General features: G+C 25.2%; 1 protein-coding gene across 3 annotated transcripts in view; it reads left to right on the top strand.

The window, feature by feature from the left end:
* Positions 1-13,590, top strand: part of LOC107163241 (uncharacterized) — a 147,858-nt gene extending 134,268 nt beyond the window's left edge. For all 3 annotated transcript variants that reach the window (XM_089227129.1, XM_015510551.2, XM_089227130.1), the window contains one exon: positions 11,565-13,590. In XM_089227129.1, coding sequence (XP_089083255.1) covers positions 11,619-13,493 — 1,875 coding nt within the window. In that variant the 5' untranslated portion in view covers positions 11,565-11,618 and the 3' untranslated portion in view covers positions 13,494-13,590. The remainder of the gene's footprint in view (positions 1-11,564) is intronic.
* The last annotated feature ends 4,987 nt before the right edge of the window (positions 13,591-18,577 follow it).

Raw genomic sequence — 18,577 nt, 5'->3', positions numbered from 1 at the left:
TTAGAAGTTTTGGAAAATATTTTGCGTACATCGCCTAACGTTACGTTATTAAATGGGACACACAATAGCATATCGATCGTAAACCACAACGGATGGCAAGATAAAATTTATAATCGAGTTTCTCTATTCAATATCAAAGTACGTAACTATGAATTAAACTTATTATAAATTACATCAAATTTTCGTATAAAACTCATATCTCTTTAACGTATTTTCTTTCTTTGTTAATAGTGTTAAAAAATCTGAACATTCGTGTTTAAGAATTTAACAAATTTTAGTCACCGTTTGTTTTGAGGTATTTTCGTTTTTAATAATTTTTAATTTTAACTTTAATAAAAATAAATATCAACATTTTATTTATGATATTATATTACACGACAGTTTAACTAGTCTTATAATTTTATAAGTCTAAGAATATTCTTCAAACAACTTTTAGCAGTATAACATTGATGTCCCTTATTTATGGAAAGCTAACATTTACAGGAATACAAGATTAAAAATAATACCTAAATATCCCTAATTAAATTGGTATTAAATGTAAATATTTTAGTTTTCAATATCATCGTTATGATGATAAAAGTCAACGAATAAATAAATATGCACAGCAAGGTACAATCTATTTCTGATTAAGACTAGAAATAAATGTTTCGTAGTCTTAGCTATACCAGTAAAACAAAAATTTATATTTTGAACTAAAAATTTCACTTATAACTCTTTATAGTATTGACACTTTCACTAACATTTTAAGTTAATATTTCTTATTCTTTAATTGCATTAGCCTTACTTTATTAATTAACTAAACCTTTTTCAATAGTATGCTATGGACTAGCGTCCCGCATTGTATAGTTCACGATCAACTAGGTACCCGCCGAACCAAGCTAGGGTAGGGTGCGACGAACTTTGTAATTGTAGGAGGGAAAGCATTTCGTGGAAATCATTAACATTAGGGAAACACGGAATCATGTGGTCATACGACTATAAAAGATCATTGATAGGGGTACACAAGGCGTGGGGTTATACATCAATACAAAAGTTCCAAGAACCAATGTTATAATGAAATATCATAATATATATTTTTACATAATAATAATATTAATAATAATATAAATTATCGAGGTCTGCAGCTGCATGTGATGCACATTTGGCTTGTATGTGGGCGAGTAACATTTCCGTCAGTCTAGATAATTATACCACATCCGTGAGAACAGCGACAAGAGCAAGTAGACTATGGGGAGTTGAGGGTAGTACTATATAAGAGACCCCAAAACGGCCTGTATTCAGACGCGACTTGACCAGACTAGCCAGAGCACCTTCATGCCAGTCTGTTCTTTAATTTATTAAATTGGACTTAGAAAAATTCTCATAAATTAATTTTCTGAACTTAGAAAATATTCGAGTCAAACCGAATTTATTCTAGGCATTCAGAATACTTAACTTGTTAAATAAAATTCAGTTTTCATGTTGATAAATAAATATATGTTTTGTCAAAATAAATAATCAATCAGTCTAACTAAGAAGAATACAACGTTGTTTAAATTAACTCAAGAGTCACATTCCAACTTCATCCTTGACTACTGATACCTGTAGGCGACGTGATCACTACAAGTATTAGATTATTTTTATTTGCGTTTATTTCTAAAATTGACCTAATTTCCCTTTATCACAATAAGAAAACCTAGTTTTATGTATAAGTATGTTTGATTTGTAATCTTGAATGATAAAGATATATATTTTAACTGTCTAATAAAATATATCATGTTATGAATTTTTAATAGTTTTTTTTTTTTTTTACTAAGTACGTTTTCTAATCCATTGTCCAAAATGGTTTTTTAAAATCAATAATATTATACTTCATTAATTTAACTTGGTTTATTAAACAAATTAAACACATTTTTTTTGCACAAACAAGAAACATTTTCAATAACACATTTTAATAATTTTAAATTATTGCTTAACAAAACCATAAATGTAAATGTTTAATTGTATCTAAATTCTTAAAATAAATTTTAAATCATACAAAAAATACAATTTTGTTTTTTTAGATATTAAAGTTGTTTATTAAATATAAAAATATTTTAGGGTAATATATAATTTAATTTTACCATAAAAACTAAATTGACATACAAAAATATATGTATATATATATTCCTTACTGGAAAACTGAAAAGTAATTTTTAAAAGCTATATCAGTTTCGTTATTCTGTATATATACATACATTAATAATGCAACGTGCGGAGTGCAGACAAATACACGCATAATATATATATATATATATATATATTTTTTTTTTCATGTTCAAAAACTTAAATTACTAAACTTTATAATATTATATAATGTGTTTAATTAAAAATCTGTTACGAGGAACACCACCGACAAAACGGTGCCGAAAAAACTTAAAATGGTTATTTTCTAGAAGATCAGAATAATGGTCTTGTCGACAAATCATTTTAACAAAACCTAAAAATATTGCAAACAATATTCTCAGCTTATGTCAAAATAATGTTTTATTTAATTATAAACTGTATTATTAAATTTTATTTTTTAGTGCGATGCCATATACGTTTTTCTGATATAATGTACTATAGTATACATACTTATTTATTATGGTTATTTCATTATAAACTTTATATTGAAATTAAGATAGATATTTTTGAGTTATTTAAATATAGTTACGATCAATACCAATAATATGATGTATATCTGGGAGATATTTTGACTATCACTTATTTAAATTGTTTTTATTCTGCCTAATATTCTAGATTTACGATTTCTTTAATATTATGCTGGCATTTAACACTAATATTGTGTTCGGTCTGATTATATTTCCAAGCTCACATGATGGTGAGAACAGAGAAATTATATTATTAATGAGACTTATAATTATGAATCGAGTTTTTTTTAATGCAAAGTGGCAACCGGTTTGCCATTTCTGTCAGTAGTGGAGGGATCACCACTGTATAGGTCAGACCAATGTGGTATTAAAGTCCACTGTGGTAGTAGCCACCAACGGATTTAATAATAATATTATATTATCATATAAATGTGTTAGGTCCAATATTGTGGTTGGGACAAATGGCAGTGTGGTTTTCAAACAACTTCTATATAGTATATATGTACTACTTACGACAAACTATAGAAGTTCATAAATCAATACTTAGTTTATCTAATAACATAATTATTGTCTGCTTGTTGTAATTCATTGTCATTTCATAATATTTCATTTTGAAGTATATTTATTAATGCTCAGCATACATTCCAAAAGATGGAAAATATTAAAACACACCTGAATTCGGTTTATTGGATTTCCAACTACTATATTTCATTAAACACTTGCTTGTGAAAAAATAAATATCCACTTAAAATTCTGACTGTAATTCCATTGGGTTATAAAAAACAACTGGTTACAGTAAATCAGACCATAAAGTAAAACGTTATGACCTAGCAGCGTTCCAATGAGAAAAATAATTATTAGTTTTTTAATTTGATAACTAGCATTAATAATTAATTATAATGTTGTACAATAAAATATAATCTCACAGAAACTGGTATCCCGTAAGTTATAGTTGGTTTCTATAATATTATCAGGCGCTATAGGTATCGAATTTTTCTAATTATATATATAAAAAAAAAAAAAAAATGTAAGAAATAAATCACTCAACAGATAATAATATTATCACAAAACATATTATACTTTATCATACGATGACAAATATCTGAAACATATAGGTTTATATATTTACTTGGTAAAGTTGCCGCTGCATTATGTGCAAAAATTATACAATAAAGTTTGATTAGTATACATGTACTTACTTTTTATTTTTAACGCAAAAATGAATTAATTAATAATTATTACGAGATTTTTTTCTTAAGAAATATGATTAGTACACGATTAGTCAGTAGGTATTTTTTTCAGTTAGTTACATGCCTAACAGTTTTCTTTTTTCAATTTGGTTAAAAATCATTTGGATATTTTCTTATTATTAGATATTCGATAAAAAATATCCATGAATCCACGATGGTTCGATTTAAACTTAGAAAAAAAAAAACACTATTATAATATAAAATTATTTTTAGAAATACAATGGTTTGGTATTATTAAGTTTATTACATAAATCATAACTCATTTAGCCCATGCGGAAAAATGCATGCTAGGTATTTAACGATTAATATGTTAATAATAACTTATAGTTATATTTTTATTGATTTAAATTAATTATATTATTGTTTATATATTTTTATTTTTTTGTACGATAATCCAGTGAGTCACAACTGGTTTACATTGCTGGTAACTAGACGCCAGACAGTCATAATTATTTTCTAAAATGGTAATATTGATCTGAATTATAATCAGAAATATTTATCATATTTTCATTGTGAAATATAATTAAATGGTTATGATAGAAAACCTATTATAAATATACCTAATATAAATACACAACGTTGAACACTTTGATATTATAGATACATGTGATTATGTTGTAGACAGTTCATTAAACGGGCATTTTTAAATTTCACCAGTCCACCAATTCAACTGTTTTTTTTTTTTAAATTTCTTACAACTCTCGAATGTTTTTTATATTAAAATGTATTTAAAACTTTTGACAGAAAATATATCTAGTTAATAATATTACCTATTATTTATTTTAACTATTAACTATTAAATATTTTAATTTTTAATTTGGTTATGTTATTATTATCTGTATTATTAATATTGTATATTAATATTATATATTTGTATAATATAATAGTCGAACTGTAATAGTTATGATGAATGTTCTAAAATATAAAAATAAATAAATAAAAACCATTAAACAATATACAATTATTGTTTTATGCTAAATATTTAGCTATTATATTCCTACCTATATTAGGGTGGTATGCAATTTATTTAAGATATAAGCAATGTTGAGTTATAATAATATATACATTATATTTAAAATGAAATTTAAATTTTGTATTAAAAAGTTTTTAATATTAATAACTTTGGTATAGCACCTAAGTACAGTTTAAAAAAAAAAAATACTGGATTCAGAGAAAAAATATTATGGGAAATTGTATCTCATCACTTTTAATGTAGGTAGGTACATCAATATAATATTTCGTTATTCATTTAAGTTTTAAATATCTGTTAATAAAAAATCTCATTGAAAAGCAAATAATAATTACAAATATCCAAAAAAAAAAAAAATATGGGATAGATAATCATTATATAATTAAAGAAAAATTCAAATCATTTTGTATGTAATTAATTTAATTGTTAAGATACTATGATGGTAAATATAGTAAATAGTTAAGTGATATAATCCAAGCAGGTAACTATATAATAATTGTCATCCAACAGTTAAATTATCAGATATGTATGTTTATTTAATATTTAAATATTGTCTCAAATTCTAAAAATTAGATACTATATACATATTATTAAGTATGTAAGAATATGTTTTACTAAAATCATTGACTGTATTATTTTTATTTAACTATGCAAAAGCCTTGTGGAATCGATCGACACAAATGGTTACACCCATGTTGTTGCTATTATGGAAAAGAGCCAGCGTGTTGATAGCCACTGTGCTCATGATTTATTTTAAATTTACTGGTACATTATTTTTTACTTATTTGTAATAACCACAAAGTATCAAAAGTGAATTACCTATACTGTTCCCGATTATTTATCAAGTGTCGTTACTACTGCAGATAAGCATATAATATGGTTATTGTGGATCACGAACTGAAATAGATTGAAATGTCAACGTACGGGACGGTGGGTGGTGGGACCGGCTCTCTAGTTTATATGACAAATATAGCCTAAAGATTAAGTTAGGTACCTAGCGTTCGATACAGTATAGATAATTAAGCGTCTCAGTAATTTGGCTCTCGTTTCCAGTCCATTCTATCTTAGCCCGTGTCAAGAATATATCAATCGAACAAGTTTGTACATGGTGCACCTTATTGCAACCGAGGTGATCACCAGTCAACCTTCGCTTCTTTTGTATAAGTAATAGCTCCAGCCAACAAAGTAATAAATATTCAGCATTTTAGCAACTTTAATAGTTTTAACTTATATCATTATATCAAGCCATTTTTTATATTCTGAAATTTTGAACGAAGAAAATAATCATGGTTTTATGACGATATATTTTCTTATATAGAGTTAAATTTGTATTGATAAGATATAATTTTACATAATCATACATAGACAATCATGTATAAGGATACACACCTGATCGTTTTAACTCAATTTTAAAATTAATCATATGACTTATAAAAAAATTTCTATTGAAAATTGGTGATAAATTATGATATAATAATAAAGTATGTTATTACTAAAAAAAAATAATAAAATACTAAATAGTTTGTTTATTTTTAGAACAAAACTATAATAATATAGTATATATTATAACATAGGTAGCAATTTGTATTTATAGTAAAAATGGTAAAATCTCTAAGAAAATTTACTAAATTTTAAAATACTATTATAAATAAGCTTAATAATTAAAATATTCTTATCAATTGTAATAATGTACCTATTATTACATTATAAATAGTAATATTTAACTGTGATCAAATATTTTCTTATTTTTTGAAATCCCAACTACCTACTTTAAGCATATTTGTAAAAAGTTAGGAAATCAAAATCGTGTTTTATGAACAAATGTAGTTGAATATGAATAATAATGTTGATGCCAAAGTTACTTAAAAAATAATAAACTTACTATAAGTAAATGCGTAGGTATTTATAATAATGCTTATTGCATTTGATTTAGAATTCCTATACACTTTGACCATAATCTTGAATAACAGAGATATTTGGAGTGATCCTAAATGGTTTAGGATGTGTATACGTAGTATAAAACCACAATACCATAAGCAATTAACAGTTTAGTACGCAATACCCTCTTTAATGCATACAACTTTGAAATACTCTTTATGTATTCAAGTTTCTAAGTATTCCAAACAAAACACTTATTTCTCTTGAGGCAGCATAATGCAGCTTTTAGGTGTGTTATTAATATTGACAAAATTACGACCAACGCAGCATCTAATATAGGTATAACTTAAGCGAATATTATGAATGAATACAAATTTACATAAAATGTAAGTTGAAAACTTAAAACCAGTGATGTTAAATAGTTCGTATGTATTATTTTATACGATATAAATTGTGCATGTGAATTTATTAAGTTTCTAAATATGAAAATTATACATTTTGAAATTCGAGAGATTGCAAAAAAACATTTTGTTGAAAAAATTAGATTCGATTTAAATATTTACCATTGGCAGTCTCTGTAGGTTAAAAAAAAGGTTTGAAGTCATAGAAATGGAAATGAAAAAAAAATGATTTTTTATAATTCGTTAATATTACATTCGAAATTATATTTGGGTCACATTGAAAAATTAATAGATGTTGGAATATTGAATGAATATTATTGAAAATAAAAATCACGACGGATGATATTATCAGATAGGGTTTTTTTTTTGACTTACCATTCATAGTTTTTTGTATGTAAATAAAAGGTTCATAAATTGATTAACGATACACAATTATTCTGGTCAATTATTAAGTATTTAAACACATATTTATTTATAAATCAAAAATATTAATTAACATTAAATATTCTATCAGTTTTGCAAGTTTTACTACATGTTAAAATAAATGCGTGCAGTATACTATTCTATGACCTATATGTGATTTATACCACAAGATATTTTTTTAAAGTAATAACAATACAACTATATAAGACTTCACATGAACGATCATCATCAAATTGGTTTATCTGAGACGACCCTTTTAATTTTTCTCACACCATATAACAATCATCCGTCAGATTATATTATTTCACCTATTCCTCTTAGATGTATTTTTAACTTTTCAAAATGACCTTGTGTCTCACAGTAACCTCTATGCTGGTTTATCTAGCCACAAAATATATAGGTACCTAAAATGATATTTTTTTTCTTTATAAACTTCATTATACGAAAAAAGAACTTAAAACCCCATATTGAATTTTTTTCAATGTAACTTGTACTTAAATTCTACTTGGAAAATCTGCATAGATAGTTGAATAATCATAAATAGTTTTCATATTAAAAGTCAATTTATACATTTCAAGGCGAGGTGTTTTGTTTTCTATGTCATACATAATGATATATGTATATATTTATACTAAATAGTAAATACACATACAATTTTTAGAATTATTTTACAATAGTCAGTTTATAAGTTAAAAAGGAAATATTATTGTACAAATTACCTTATTAAAAATATAAGTTACCCAAGAGTTACATTTTATAAATACTATTAGTTTATTATAAATTCATTTACGTATTGTAATAACAATATTTAGAAATAGTATGTTCAAGAATTATAAAAGAGTTTTTAATAGTCCAATTATTTCACCTTAAATTTTCCTACACATAAATAGTTCTGGTATTTTTTTCACTACTTAGTATTTTTAAATAGGTATGGTTTTAATTTTTAGTTCATTTTTACCATTAAAAAAATATTATAATGTGAGGAAACATAATTTTGTCATTTAAAATTTGTTTGTTGATTTGAGGTATTTGAGCAAATATGAATTAATTATATAATATTAGTCATTACTGATTATGTGGCACAATACTATTTTAACTTATGTTATATATGTATACGTATATATATTAATATCAAAATATGCATATAATTATTATTATCACTATAGATGTAAATAGCGCAACCTAAGAATACCTTGTATAAATAAAAATAAAAGTCATTGCCCATTTAGTAATGTCTATAACGAAATATGTACGCATACCTATCTAATATACACCACTGAGAAAAAATAGTTACTATATTTACACGCTATGTATATTATATATTATATTAAAGTGCAAAATTTCATGTTGCCACTAACAGTATAATTATGTTACACCACAGTGTATGTATAAGGAAGGCCACAAGCTATTACAAATATTTATAATTTCTGCCAATATATGGCGTGTATATATACAGTTTGTTATTTTATATAAAAATATATAGATAGTGATAATATTAAAGCCTTGACTTTGAACTGTTAACTATAAGCCATATATATATATATTATATTTTTAAATTAGTATGTTGAAGCTAATTATTGTTAATTAGGCATTACTGCTTTTGAGTTATGATTTGCACATATTATTTCGTTTAGTTCCATTCAATATTTACTGAATACATTAAAATATTATATTTTACACGAGTTTCTTAAAATTATTTATTGTTGTTATTCAATCCCGGTGTATCTAAAGTAAAATAAAGTAGCCGGAGTATAGATTTTTCAAATTCTTCTCAGTTACATGAAAATATAATAACTTCTATAGAAAATATAGTTTTTTCCGAAACTTTACGATGTTAGTATAGGTATTTTATTTTTGTGCAGAAATGAAGAAAACAGAAAACTTTGACCATCCAAAAACAATAGTGCAATCAGATCTCATACCTGTTTTTAAATGCATCGTGTTTCGCTTTGTTAATGTTTGGTTTCCTGATAAACTAACGAATATAACGAAATGACGTATCTTGCAAACCTGTAGGGAAATCTGAATTCCTTTTATTCAGTTAGCCTTTCAACCAAAAGGAATGATTTTTCTGTTACAGACATAATTTATTCTTAAGACATAATTTTCTATTAATCATATTATTTTATGCATGTTTTATGACAAAAAATAAAAATATATTTGTGTTTAACGTATAATTTTTTTGTTTTGAATTAACTAAAAATTAAATTATTAAATTTTAGTAACATCATAATGAATACAAATATTAGATGTAAATTAAATGAATCATACAAATACCTGATGTATAAATATACTTTAAAAGTATAGCTTACAATATACATTCAAACAAAAAAATTTAATTCAATTTTTATATGCAGTAGATTATTAATATTATGATTTGTCTATATTAAATAGTAAATAACAAATATATATATATATATATATATATATATATATATATATTATATACAAAAGTATCGCATTTAGAGTTTTATTTAATTATTAGATTAGAATAATTTAAGACATAAAACTCAAATATTATAATTACAACCCTTACATAGCTAATGTTGATATTTTTGGAACTCAAGGCCAATAAAAAAAGGTCAATAATTAATTTCATATCTTGTCAGTAATGGATGAAAGTGAACTATTTGTGATCTAATATATATATAATTTTGAATTCAAAAAATAAAATACATTGGTTCGTTACCAGTTTCTCCGATTATTTTCATTCCATGCACATTTCTTAGAAATTGTGATCGAAATAAGACGGCGACAGTCGGTGGCATGACAGCTGATTTCAATCGTTGAACTCTTTAAGGCTAGAATCTATTGCCAAAACAAAATAATAATGTATTCTCACCTAACTATATAAAATATTTTCAACTCATTTTTATATAATTATATAATTTTAGTAATTTAACAAATATTAGTGAAAATATTATGATAAAGTGTCTACATGATTTAATCAAATAGCAGACATGATCAAAATACTTTTTAAAATTATTTAGAATACATATTCCGGATACTTAAAAAAGTATTTTGAATATGTATTCGATATGATTTTTTTCCAATTCATTGTTTATAAATGAACATTATAATAACCTGTGGAAGGGAGTTATACATATGAAAAATAAATTACCTCCTGGTTGCATCACTGATCAAATTAATATAAAAATTAAAAATTAATTAAATCTTATCGTCTTTGCTATCTCGTTGCTACAAAATTAGAAAATATTAAGTTACTTACTGTCAAACTAAAAATATTAGAAAACAAAATGATGTACTACTACAAAATATGTTGGATAGAAATATACATATACAAGTCCGAAAGCAATTTATATGACGGAAAAACGATGAAATTATTTTTTAAATGTAACTAGACGTTAAAAAAGTATTCTGAATACTTGTAAAAAATATTCAAAATACTGTATTGAATACTTAAAAAAATAAATATTTAAAAAGTATTTCGAATACTGTAATCGGAATACTGCCTAATCTGTGAGATACAGAAATTTACTTTCATAATTTTGAATGCACAATAAAAATAGCTATTAATTTTTGATTATCTTTTATTAATGTATGTATTTAAAGGTAATTAATACCAAAATTGGCAATTACAAAGTTTGGAATAAGTGATGAATCAAATAATTATAACATGAATGGATATACAGTTCGTATTAAGAATAATATAATAAGAGTTTACATTTATTAATATTCAATAGGTATATATTATTTAACATATTAGTTATATAAAATGTTAAATAGGTTATTTTTATTATGTTACACAGAAGAAAGTTAGTTGATAGAGGCACAAATAATATTTAAAATCTATTTAAAAATCTTTTATATCTCATATGATAAAATTAACTAGGATCAGTGTGGATTTAAGCATATTAATTGTTTGATATCAATATTAATTTAACACTGATATTCATTCATCAAAATACATCAATATTTCATTAATTCTCAACAGGATTATACATACATTTAATATATAATACATTTAATAATATAATTATTTTAGTAATTTAAATTGTTATTGTTGTAGGAGGACTCTATGTGGCAACACGTACTGACCATAAGATGACCAAATGCGTGGACCATGCCCGGTGGCCAGCCAGTGCAGCTGATCGTCATGGTGTTGGTGTATTGTGGAACAACATTTGGAGACTGGGCCGATTGTCCGACCCCATGTCAATGCAAGTGGAGCTCGGGGAAAAAAACAGCATTGTGCAAAGACGCCGATTTTACCGATATACCTTTATCGCTAGATGCAGACATGCAGGTACTTGATTTAAGCTCCAATAACCTTCGCTACTTACCAGAGGATGCGTTCAAAAAAGTAGGGCTACTTAATCTACAGCGGGTATTTCTACGTGGTTGTGGAATACACAAAGTCCATAAGGATGCGTTCAGAGAATTGAAAATACTCGTAGAGCTAGATCTCAGTGATAACTTGATTGGTTCATTGCACCAAGAGACATTTCAGGGAAATGAAAGACTTCGTGTACTATATCTGAATGGAAATCCATTAACTGAAATTAAAGAAGTTCAATTTCCCATATTACAGCATCTTCGAACTTTAGAATTGCAACACTGTCAAATTAAGCGAGTTCATAGAGATGCTTTCTTGCACTTGTCTTCGTTGGAGTCATTAAATTTAAACGGAAATCTATTGAAGTGGTTATCAGAAACTGTATTCTTACCTATATCTAAACTGAAAACATTATCTTTGGATGGAAACCCGTGGGTGTGTGATTGCCATTTAAGAAGTTTTCGAAACTGGTTTGTTTCCTCAAATTTATACTCACATCCTTTGTCGTGTATTGAACCAAATATATTGTCCGGTAGTCGGTGGGAGAATATAAAACCACAAGAGTTTGCATGCCCTCCAATAGTCAAGATTGACAGAAACAGTGTGCTAGAAGATGCTGGTAATATTACTTTTACTTGTAAAGTGACCGGAGATCCTGAGCCAGAAGTCAGCTGGTATTTCAATGGACATAATATAGATAACTATACCGATCGAATGGATGAAAATCGCACGTGGCTAGACAACAATCGAATGTGGAGCGCCCTCAACATATTTAATATTTCAGATGTAGTGGCTGGTGAATTTACATGTGAAGCTCGGAATTCACGTGGACAAATGTCTGCTAATGTATCCTTAGCTTTACCAGAAGTAGCAGTTGCTACGACATTAAGCAAATCTAAATCTATGTACTTGGTCATAGTTTGTGTGGCCACTAGTGTTACAGTCTTGTTATTTGTGGTAGGATTGATATGTTGTATATGCCAAGCAAAGAAATCGAGAGGACGGCGTGATAGTAAGACTAATTTTAAAGGAAGTACTAGTTTCAGTGATGCAGACAAACGACTACTCGACGCAAGCATATCGACTACGCAAGCTGGAAGTTGTGAAATGCTTGGTGGATCTTCTTGCCAGGATTTGGAGCTCATCGAACAATCATTACAAAACATCCCATTGGCCGCCGTATGCGATCAACAACCGGTTCACATAACTATTGAGAGTCATGATCCTAACTCTAGTTTGTCGCTGTACCCACCACCACCAGAATTTTCCACTAGTATTCTGCCATCAGTCAGTGGTTTTGGAAATATATTTATTTCAGTATCAGTGAGCCAAGAACCACCTGACACTGAATCTAGGTACCCAGACTTACTTGACATGAAACACAGACAAAAACAAAGCGTCAGTGTTGGTACCAGCTCAAGCCATCATATTCCAGCAGCTTCTTCCTACTACGCCACTATGCCGAGGAAAAAACGATTAATAGACCATCAATCTATAAAATCAGTAATGCCACATTATGATAACATGGGTCCAAGAATTACAGCAACGGGAAGTTGTACGAACTTGTCATCACTTTCTAATAGTGGTGAATCATCCGACGATATACCGCCCCCACCACCACCACCTTTATGTACAGGACACACTGACTACGTGGCTCTATAATTAAATAATGTAAAAAAAAAAATTTTGTTTTAATCATTCTTTGAAGTGTAAAGCTAGATAAATGTTTAAAAAAAAATACAGAATTAATATGTAGAAATTTGGTGTTATTTATGATATATTATATTATATTCATTAAAAAACAACCATAATTTATGTTGAATATTTGTAACAAAAAATATTTGGAAGAAATAGACACAGAAAAACCTAAATACAATTTAAGAGAAGGTATTGTTACTATTGACATTTAGACAGAACATTGAAAGCTTAAGTCGTATTATCCGTCATCAATCACGTGGCATTTATTTTAGGGGTGGAATTATTAATAAAATAGTATTTAAGGGAAAAACCTGAATGCAATAAATAATATTGAGAAAATAGAAAGAAAAAAGAAATACTAAAAGTAATCAATGTATAAATGAAAGTTTGGTTACTATTTGTTTTGTTTGTTTATGTGTAATTTTTTTTTACAAGTCAGTAGGTTAAACTTGACAATCTATAGTTTTAATACTTGAATGATAAGTATTTTATATTTAAATGGGAGTCAAAAATCTTATTTTCTAATCGGCCATGGTTTTATTATCGCTTTCTATAAAAAAAATACACGTTTTTCATCAAAATATGTAAATATATTAATGTATCCCTGTTAAATTATAGTATTAGTTTGTAATTTGATTAATTGTTGAGTTTTAAATTATTGATAAATATAACTTCCTAAAACCTCATTAAGCTATCAACTTAATTAATTACTTTTGTATAATGCTTATTAAGTATGAGTAACTAATATTCGTTATTAAAATTATTATTTTATAACATAAACTAAATTTATTTTATTTTATAATCCGTGGATCTTTTGTTTACAACACCCATAATAATATTATATTAAAACAACACATTATACAACATGAAATGTATTAGTAAAACAACATTAGTTTTTCCTCTAACGAAAAATATTCCAATAAAATGGTATACAAATGATATATATTAAGTTATGACTATAACATAGAAGGTAAATAAAGACCAATTAAAACAATTTGATACATAAAATATAATATTTTTAAAAGGTCATTGTTCTCAATTTAATTGAAAATCTTTAAGTATCTTTACTTTTTAACTAGAGATTAGGGATAAGCATAAGAAATTAAGTTGATAGTATTAAAGTATTATGAATTTTAGTATTTATTGTTACACTGCTATTAAATTATAAAAGTTATAATAAAGTTATATTAGTATCCGATACTTTAAAAGAAAAAAATTGTTTTTGTTTAATGATAAAATTATATTTATTTTTAAAAGAAGACAATTAGACAATAAATATTACAATAACATAAGCGTCTATTTAACTTTGTACTATTTTAAACTAAAAATTAAAAAATAACAAAAGTGATATGAAAAAAAATCATCACACCATATCGATCAGTTTTCATCTATTTACCCCATTAACTTAAGAAATAACTCAAGATACTGAAAACCATTCGTATTGTTTGATTTAAACTATAATTTTGACACATATCATTTTAATTATATATGTATTTTATGTTTTTCTTTACAATTTAAATATTTAGTAATTGATTTTTTTTTAAATTCTTTAAGAGAAGTAATTAAAACTTAAAAAAAAAAGTCTTAAATGTAGGTTTGGCATATCATTTTATTATAGTAGATATTTTGAATTTAGTATTCATACAATAATACAAGATTTATAAAAAAAATTAAATGTTAAAAAATAACAACAAAAAAAACCACCCACAGGCATCAATACCTTAACACATTTATAACATATTCTTTGATTAATAATGATTATCTAAAATACAACCCAACAAAACGTCCATTAAAATTAAATGTAAAAACTACAATCATCTCATATAGGTTATAGGTACCTAATGACACTAGGCCTTGTTAAGTTATAACTGTAATTATGTAATTGTCAAAAGGTTGTTATGAATAATTTTATAAAATAGATAGAACAATGGTTATGTTGGAGCCTAATATTATTTGATTAATGATAACTCACATGAAAAATAAAATAAACGTTGAAATACCAAAGTAAATATTTTTGAATTGTAGATTTTAAAATCTTATGAATTTTGACTTTGCATTTATTAAGGTATTCTAATAATATTCTTCAAATAAAAAACATCTACATTTTTTTTTAATTTTGCCTTTCATACGACAAGTAGATGAATAATTTTAAAATCCCGTGTCGTAAAAGTGACAGCGTAGCTTATGTATGCATATAGACGGACCTACAGGTTATAAAACTGTCTTTTATTAATAAAAAAAATAATAAGTATTGTAAAAATTAAAAATAATAATTTTTAAGGTATTTTATTTATAATGTTTATACTAAGTTTTGTTTGCTTACGACACTACAAATATTCCTTTTCTCCTTTGTGAATGGGTCACGAAAAAAATGTTTTATTCTATAGGGGTGAATAAATATGGAATTTTTTGTCTGCTTTGAAATAATTATAAATATTTATACGTATAAATATATAAATACATATATATATATGCGTACGTAAGCATGTTTGTATGTATATAAATATAATACATTTATGTTCCTTGTTGGTGTTAATAAATTATATTGTACAGAAAAAATGTATGTCAATAATTAAGTAAAATCTAATTCTTATTTTCTTTTTTGTTGTAGTTTATATTTCAATACGTATTTATTAAACATGATTTTGTAGTTTATTCATTATTGTAATCAGTATATGAAATAAAATGAAAAATACATTTTAAAATTACAAACCTTGTTGTTTCTGTCATCCCAATTTATTATAAGCCACTCAAACTCATGTTTTTTTTTTTGTCTAATAAAAAAAAACTCTTTTTGATAGGTATTAAATAATGAGTCGTATACATTCGTAATATATAATCAAACAGGTTAAAATAATAAAAGTATTTTAAACTGGGAATTTACTACATAAAAATGTGTATATTACATACTTACAACCATCTCAGAAAGAAAAAAGTATTTACCTAAAAAGAAAAGTGTTCATTAAAACCATATTTACCAATGTATAAATTGAAAAAGTTAATTAGCTTTGATAGGAAACATTTATATAATAAGTTTTCTAATCATCATATGTTGCCATTCTTATGAACACAAATAGTTTAATGGTCAAGCAACATTTCTTTGGATAATAATATGTATTGTATTAAAATAATTATTCTATATTGTATAATCAGAATTGATTTTATTAGGTAGGTTAATATGTTATGTAATCACTAAATTCCAGATAATGAAATCATAGCCAAATCAGGAAATAAATTACTAATTTCTTTATTAATCGATATGTTTGGGTAATGTTAAGAAGATTCTGTAGAATCACTGTGCATGTACTTACTAAGTGTCATATAACTGACGAAACTAGTATGATATCGGAAGTAAAAAAAAATAAATTAAAAAACTAAACTAAAAAAATAATTTTGTCGTATGAATGTATTTATACCAGTCAATAAATATAAAATAAATAACATTATAGTTGATAGTGTATATTTTTTTTTAGAAAATTATACAATATATTAAAATAATAGCCATTAGCCATGGAATAAATACCTTTTTTTTCGTATGATAATTTTTTTTCATAAAGTCTTAATTTGGATTTTAAGAACACATAACAAAAAATATATAACAATCAATACAACAGAAATCTAATAAGTATTTAACTTATAAATATACAGAAACTTCATTAAGTTATTCATGGAAACTAATCATTAGATTATGACGGTATGTTGATTGTTTAAATTATGATTTTATCTGTACCTACCAATCCATTCTATCATATTTATTGAATGAATTGACTGCTTTACACTATGTGCTGCACTACAATAAGTTAACTTTTATCAAAACCTTGGTATATTCAATATATTATTTATATAAAACTACGTAATTTTTGAAACAATGCAATATGAACTAATATCTATTAATAAATTAGACATAATACGTAATTTAAACACAAAATTATCAATTAGTTTAATATTATTAGGTATTTAGATACTATATTGACTTATTCATACAAAGTTAAATAAAGAATTCTATATACTCGTATTAACTATTTATTTATTTTAATTAATTTTTTTCTAGAATAATCATAATATTATTACTTATAATGCTTCATGTTTATTAATAACAGCTTATGAACAAATTCAGCATACAATACATTAGTACACATCAAATACAGGTTTAAATTAATTAAAACTTTAATATATTCTATTATATATATATATATATATATAGGACATAGGTACAATAATAATTCCACAATGCAATATATAAGTTTTATTTTATTGAATTTCTTTAGATAATGTTGTTAGAATAATAATTATAATAATAAAATGGTTTATAACTGTAATACATAATATTTCATATCTTATAATAAGATAATATATAAGATCTATCATACGTAGGGTATGACACTTAAAATTCCACAACTTGTACACGTCGATAATTTTTTTCTCAACTTTGAAATACGGTTTTGCACAACATATTTTAATGTTTATTTCTATATAATTAGTATTAATTTTTACTTCACTTAAACATTTAAAATAAACCATTCCAATTTTTTGTTTACCTATGCATATATATATATATACAGAGACTAGGCATTAGGCATTTATTTAAAGTCTTGATTTGTTAACCTAACTATTCAATGATATATTATTATTATAAATTTGAAAGTAATGCTTAATTCATTGCATTTTAAAAACGATTTTTAAATCGAAGTAAAGCGCAGTTGCTGAGGTTTCTTAAGTATTTTTTTTTTCAATTAGTCTGTAGTTTTTTCCTAACATTGACGGAAAAAGTTTTATATAACTCTAAATTCAGAAGGGCCAACTATTCACGATTTCCAAATATTGAATAAATGTTCTTTAAACTGTATAAAGTTCCCAGAGATAAATAAATTATTATAAAACCTAAACAATTTCTTATTTTTATATACATTGAATAAAGAATATATTGTCATTCCTCAGGACAACCAAAATAGATAAATACATTTAATTAGAATAAATATAGTCAATAGCCCTTCCCCTTATTATTGTAATTAAATTGTCACCTAAAACATGTAAATTTTAAGTAATAG

The sequence above is a fragment of the Diuraphis noxia genome, unplaced genomic scaffold, assembly GCF_037042655.1.
Source record: "Diuraphis noxia isolate RWA-SAM2 unplaced genomic scaffold, SU_Dnox_SAM2 contig0004, whole genome shotgun sequence".
Taxonomy (NCBI): domain Eukaryota; kingdom Metazoa; phylum Arthropoda; class Insecta; order Hemiptera; family Aphididae; genus Diuraphis; species Diuraphis noxia.
Note: the sequence above shows the minus strand (reverse complement) of the source record. Positions and strands in the feature narration are given on the sequence as shown.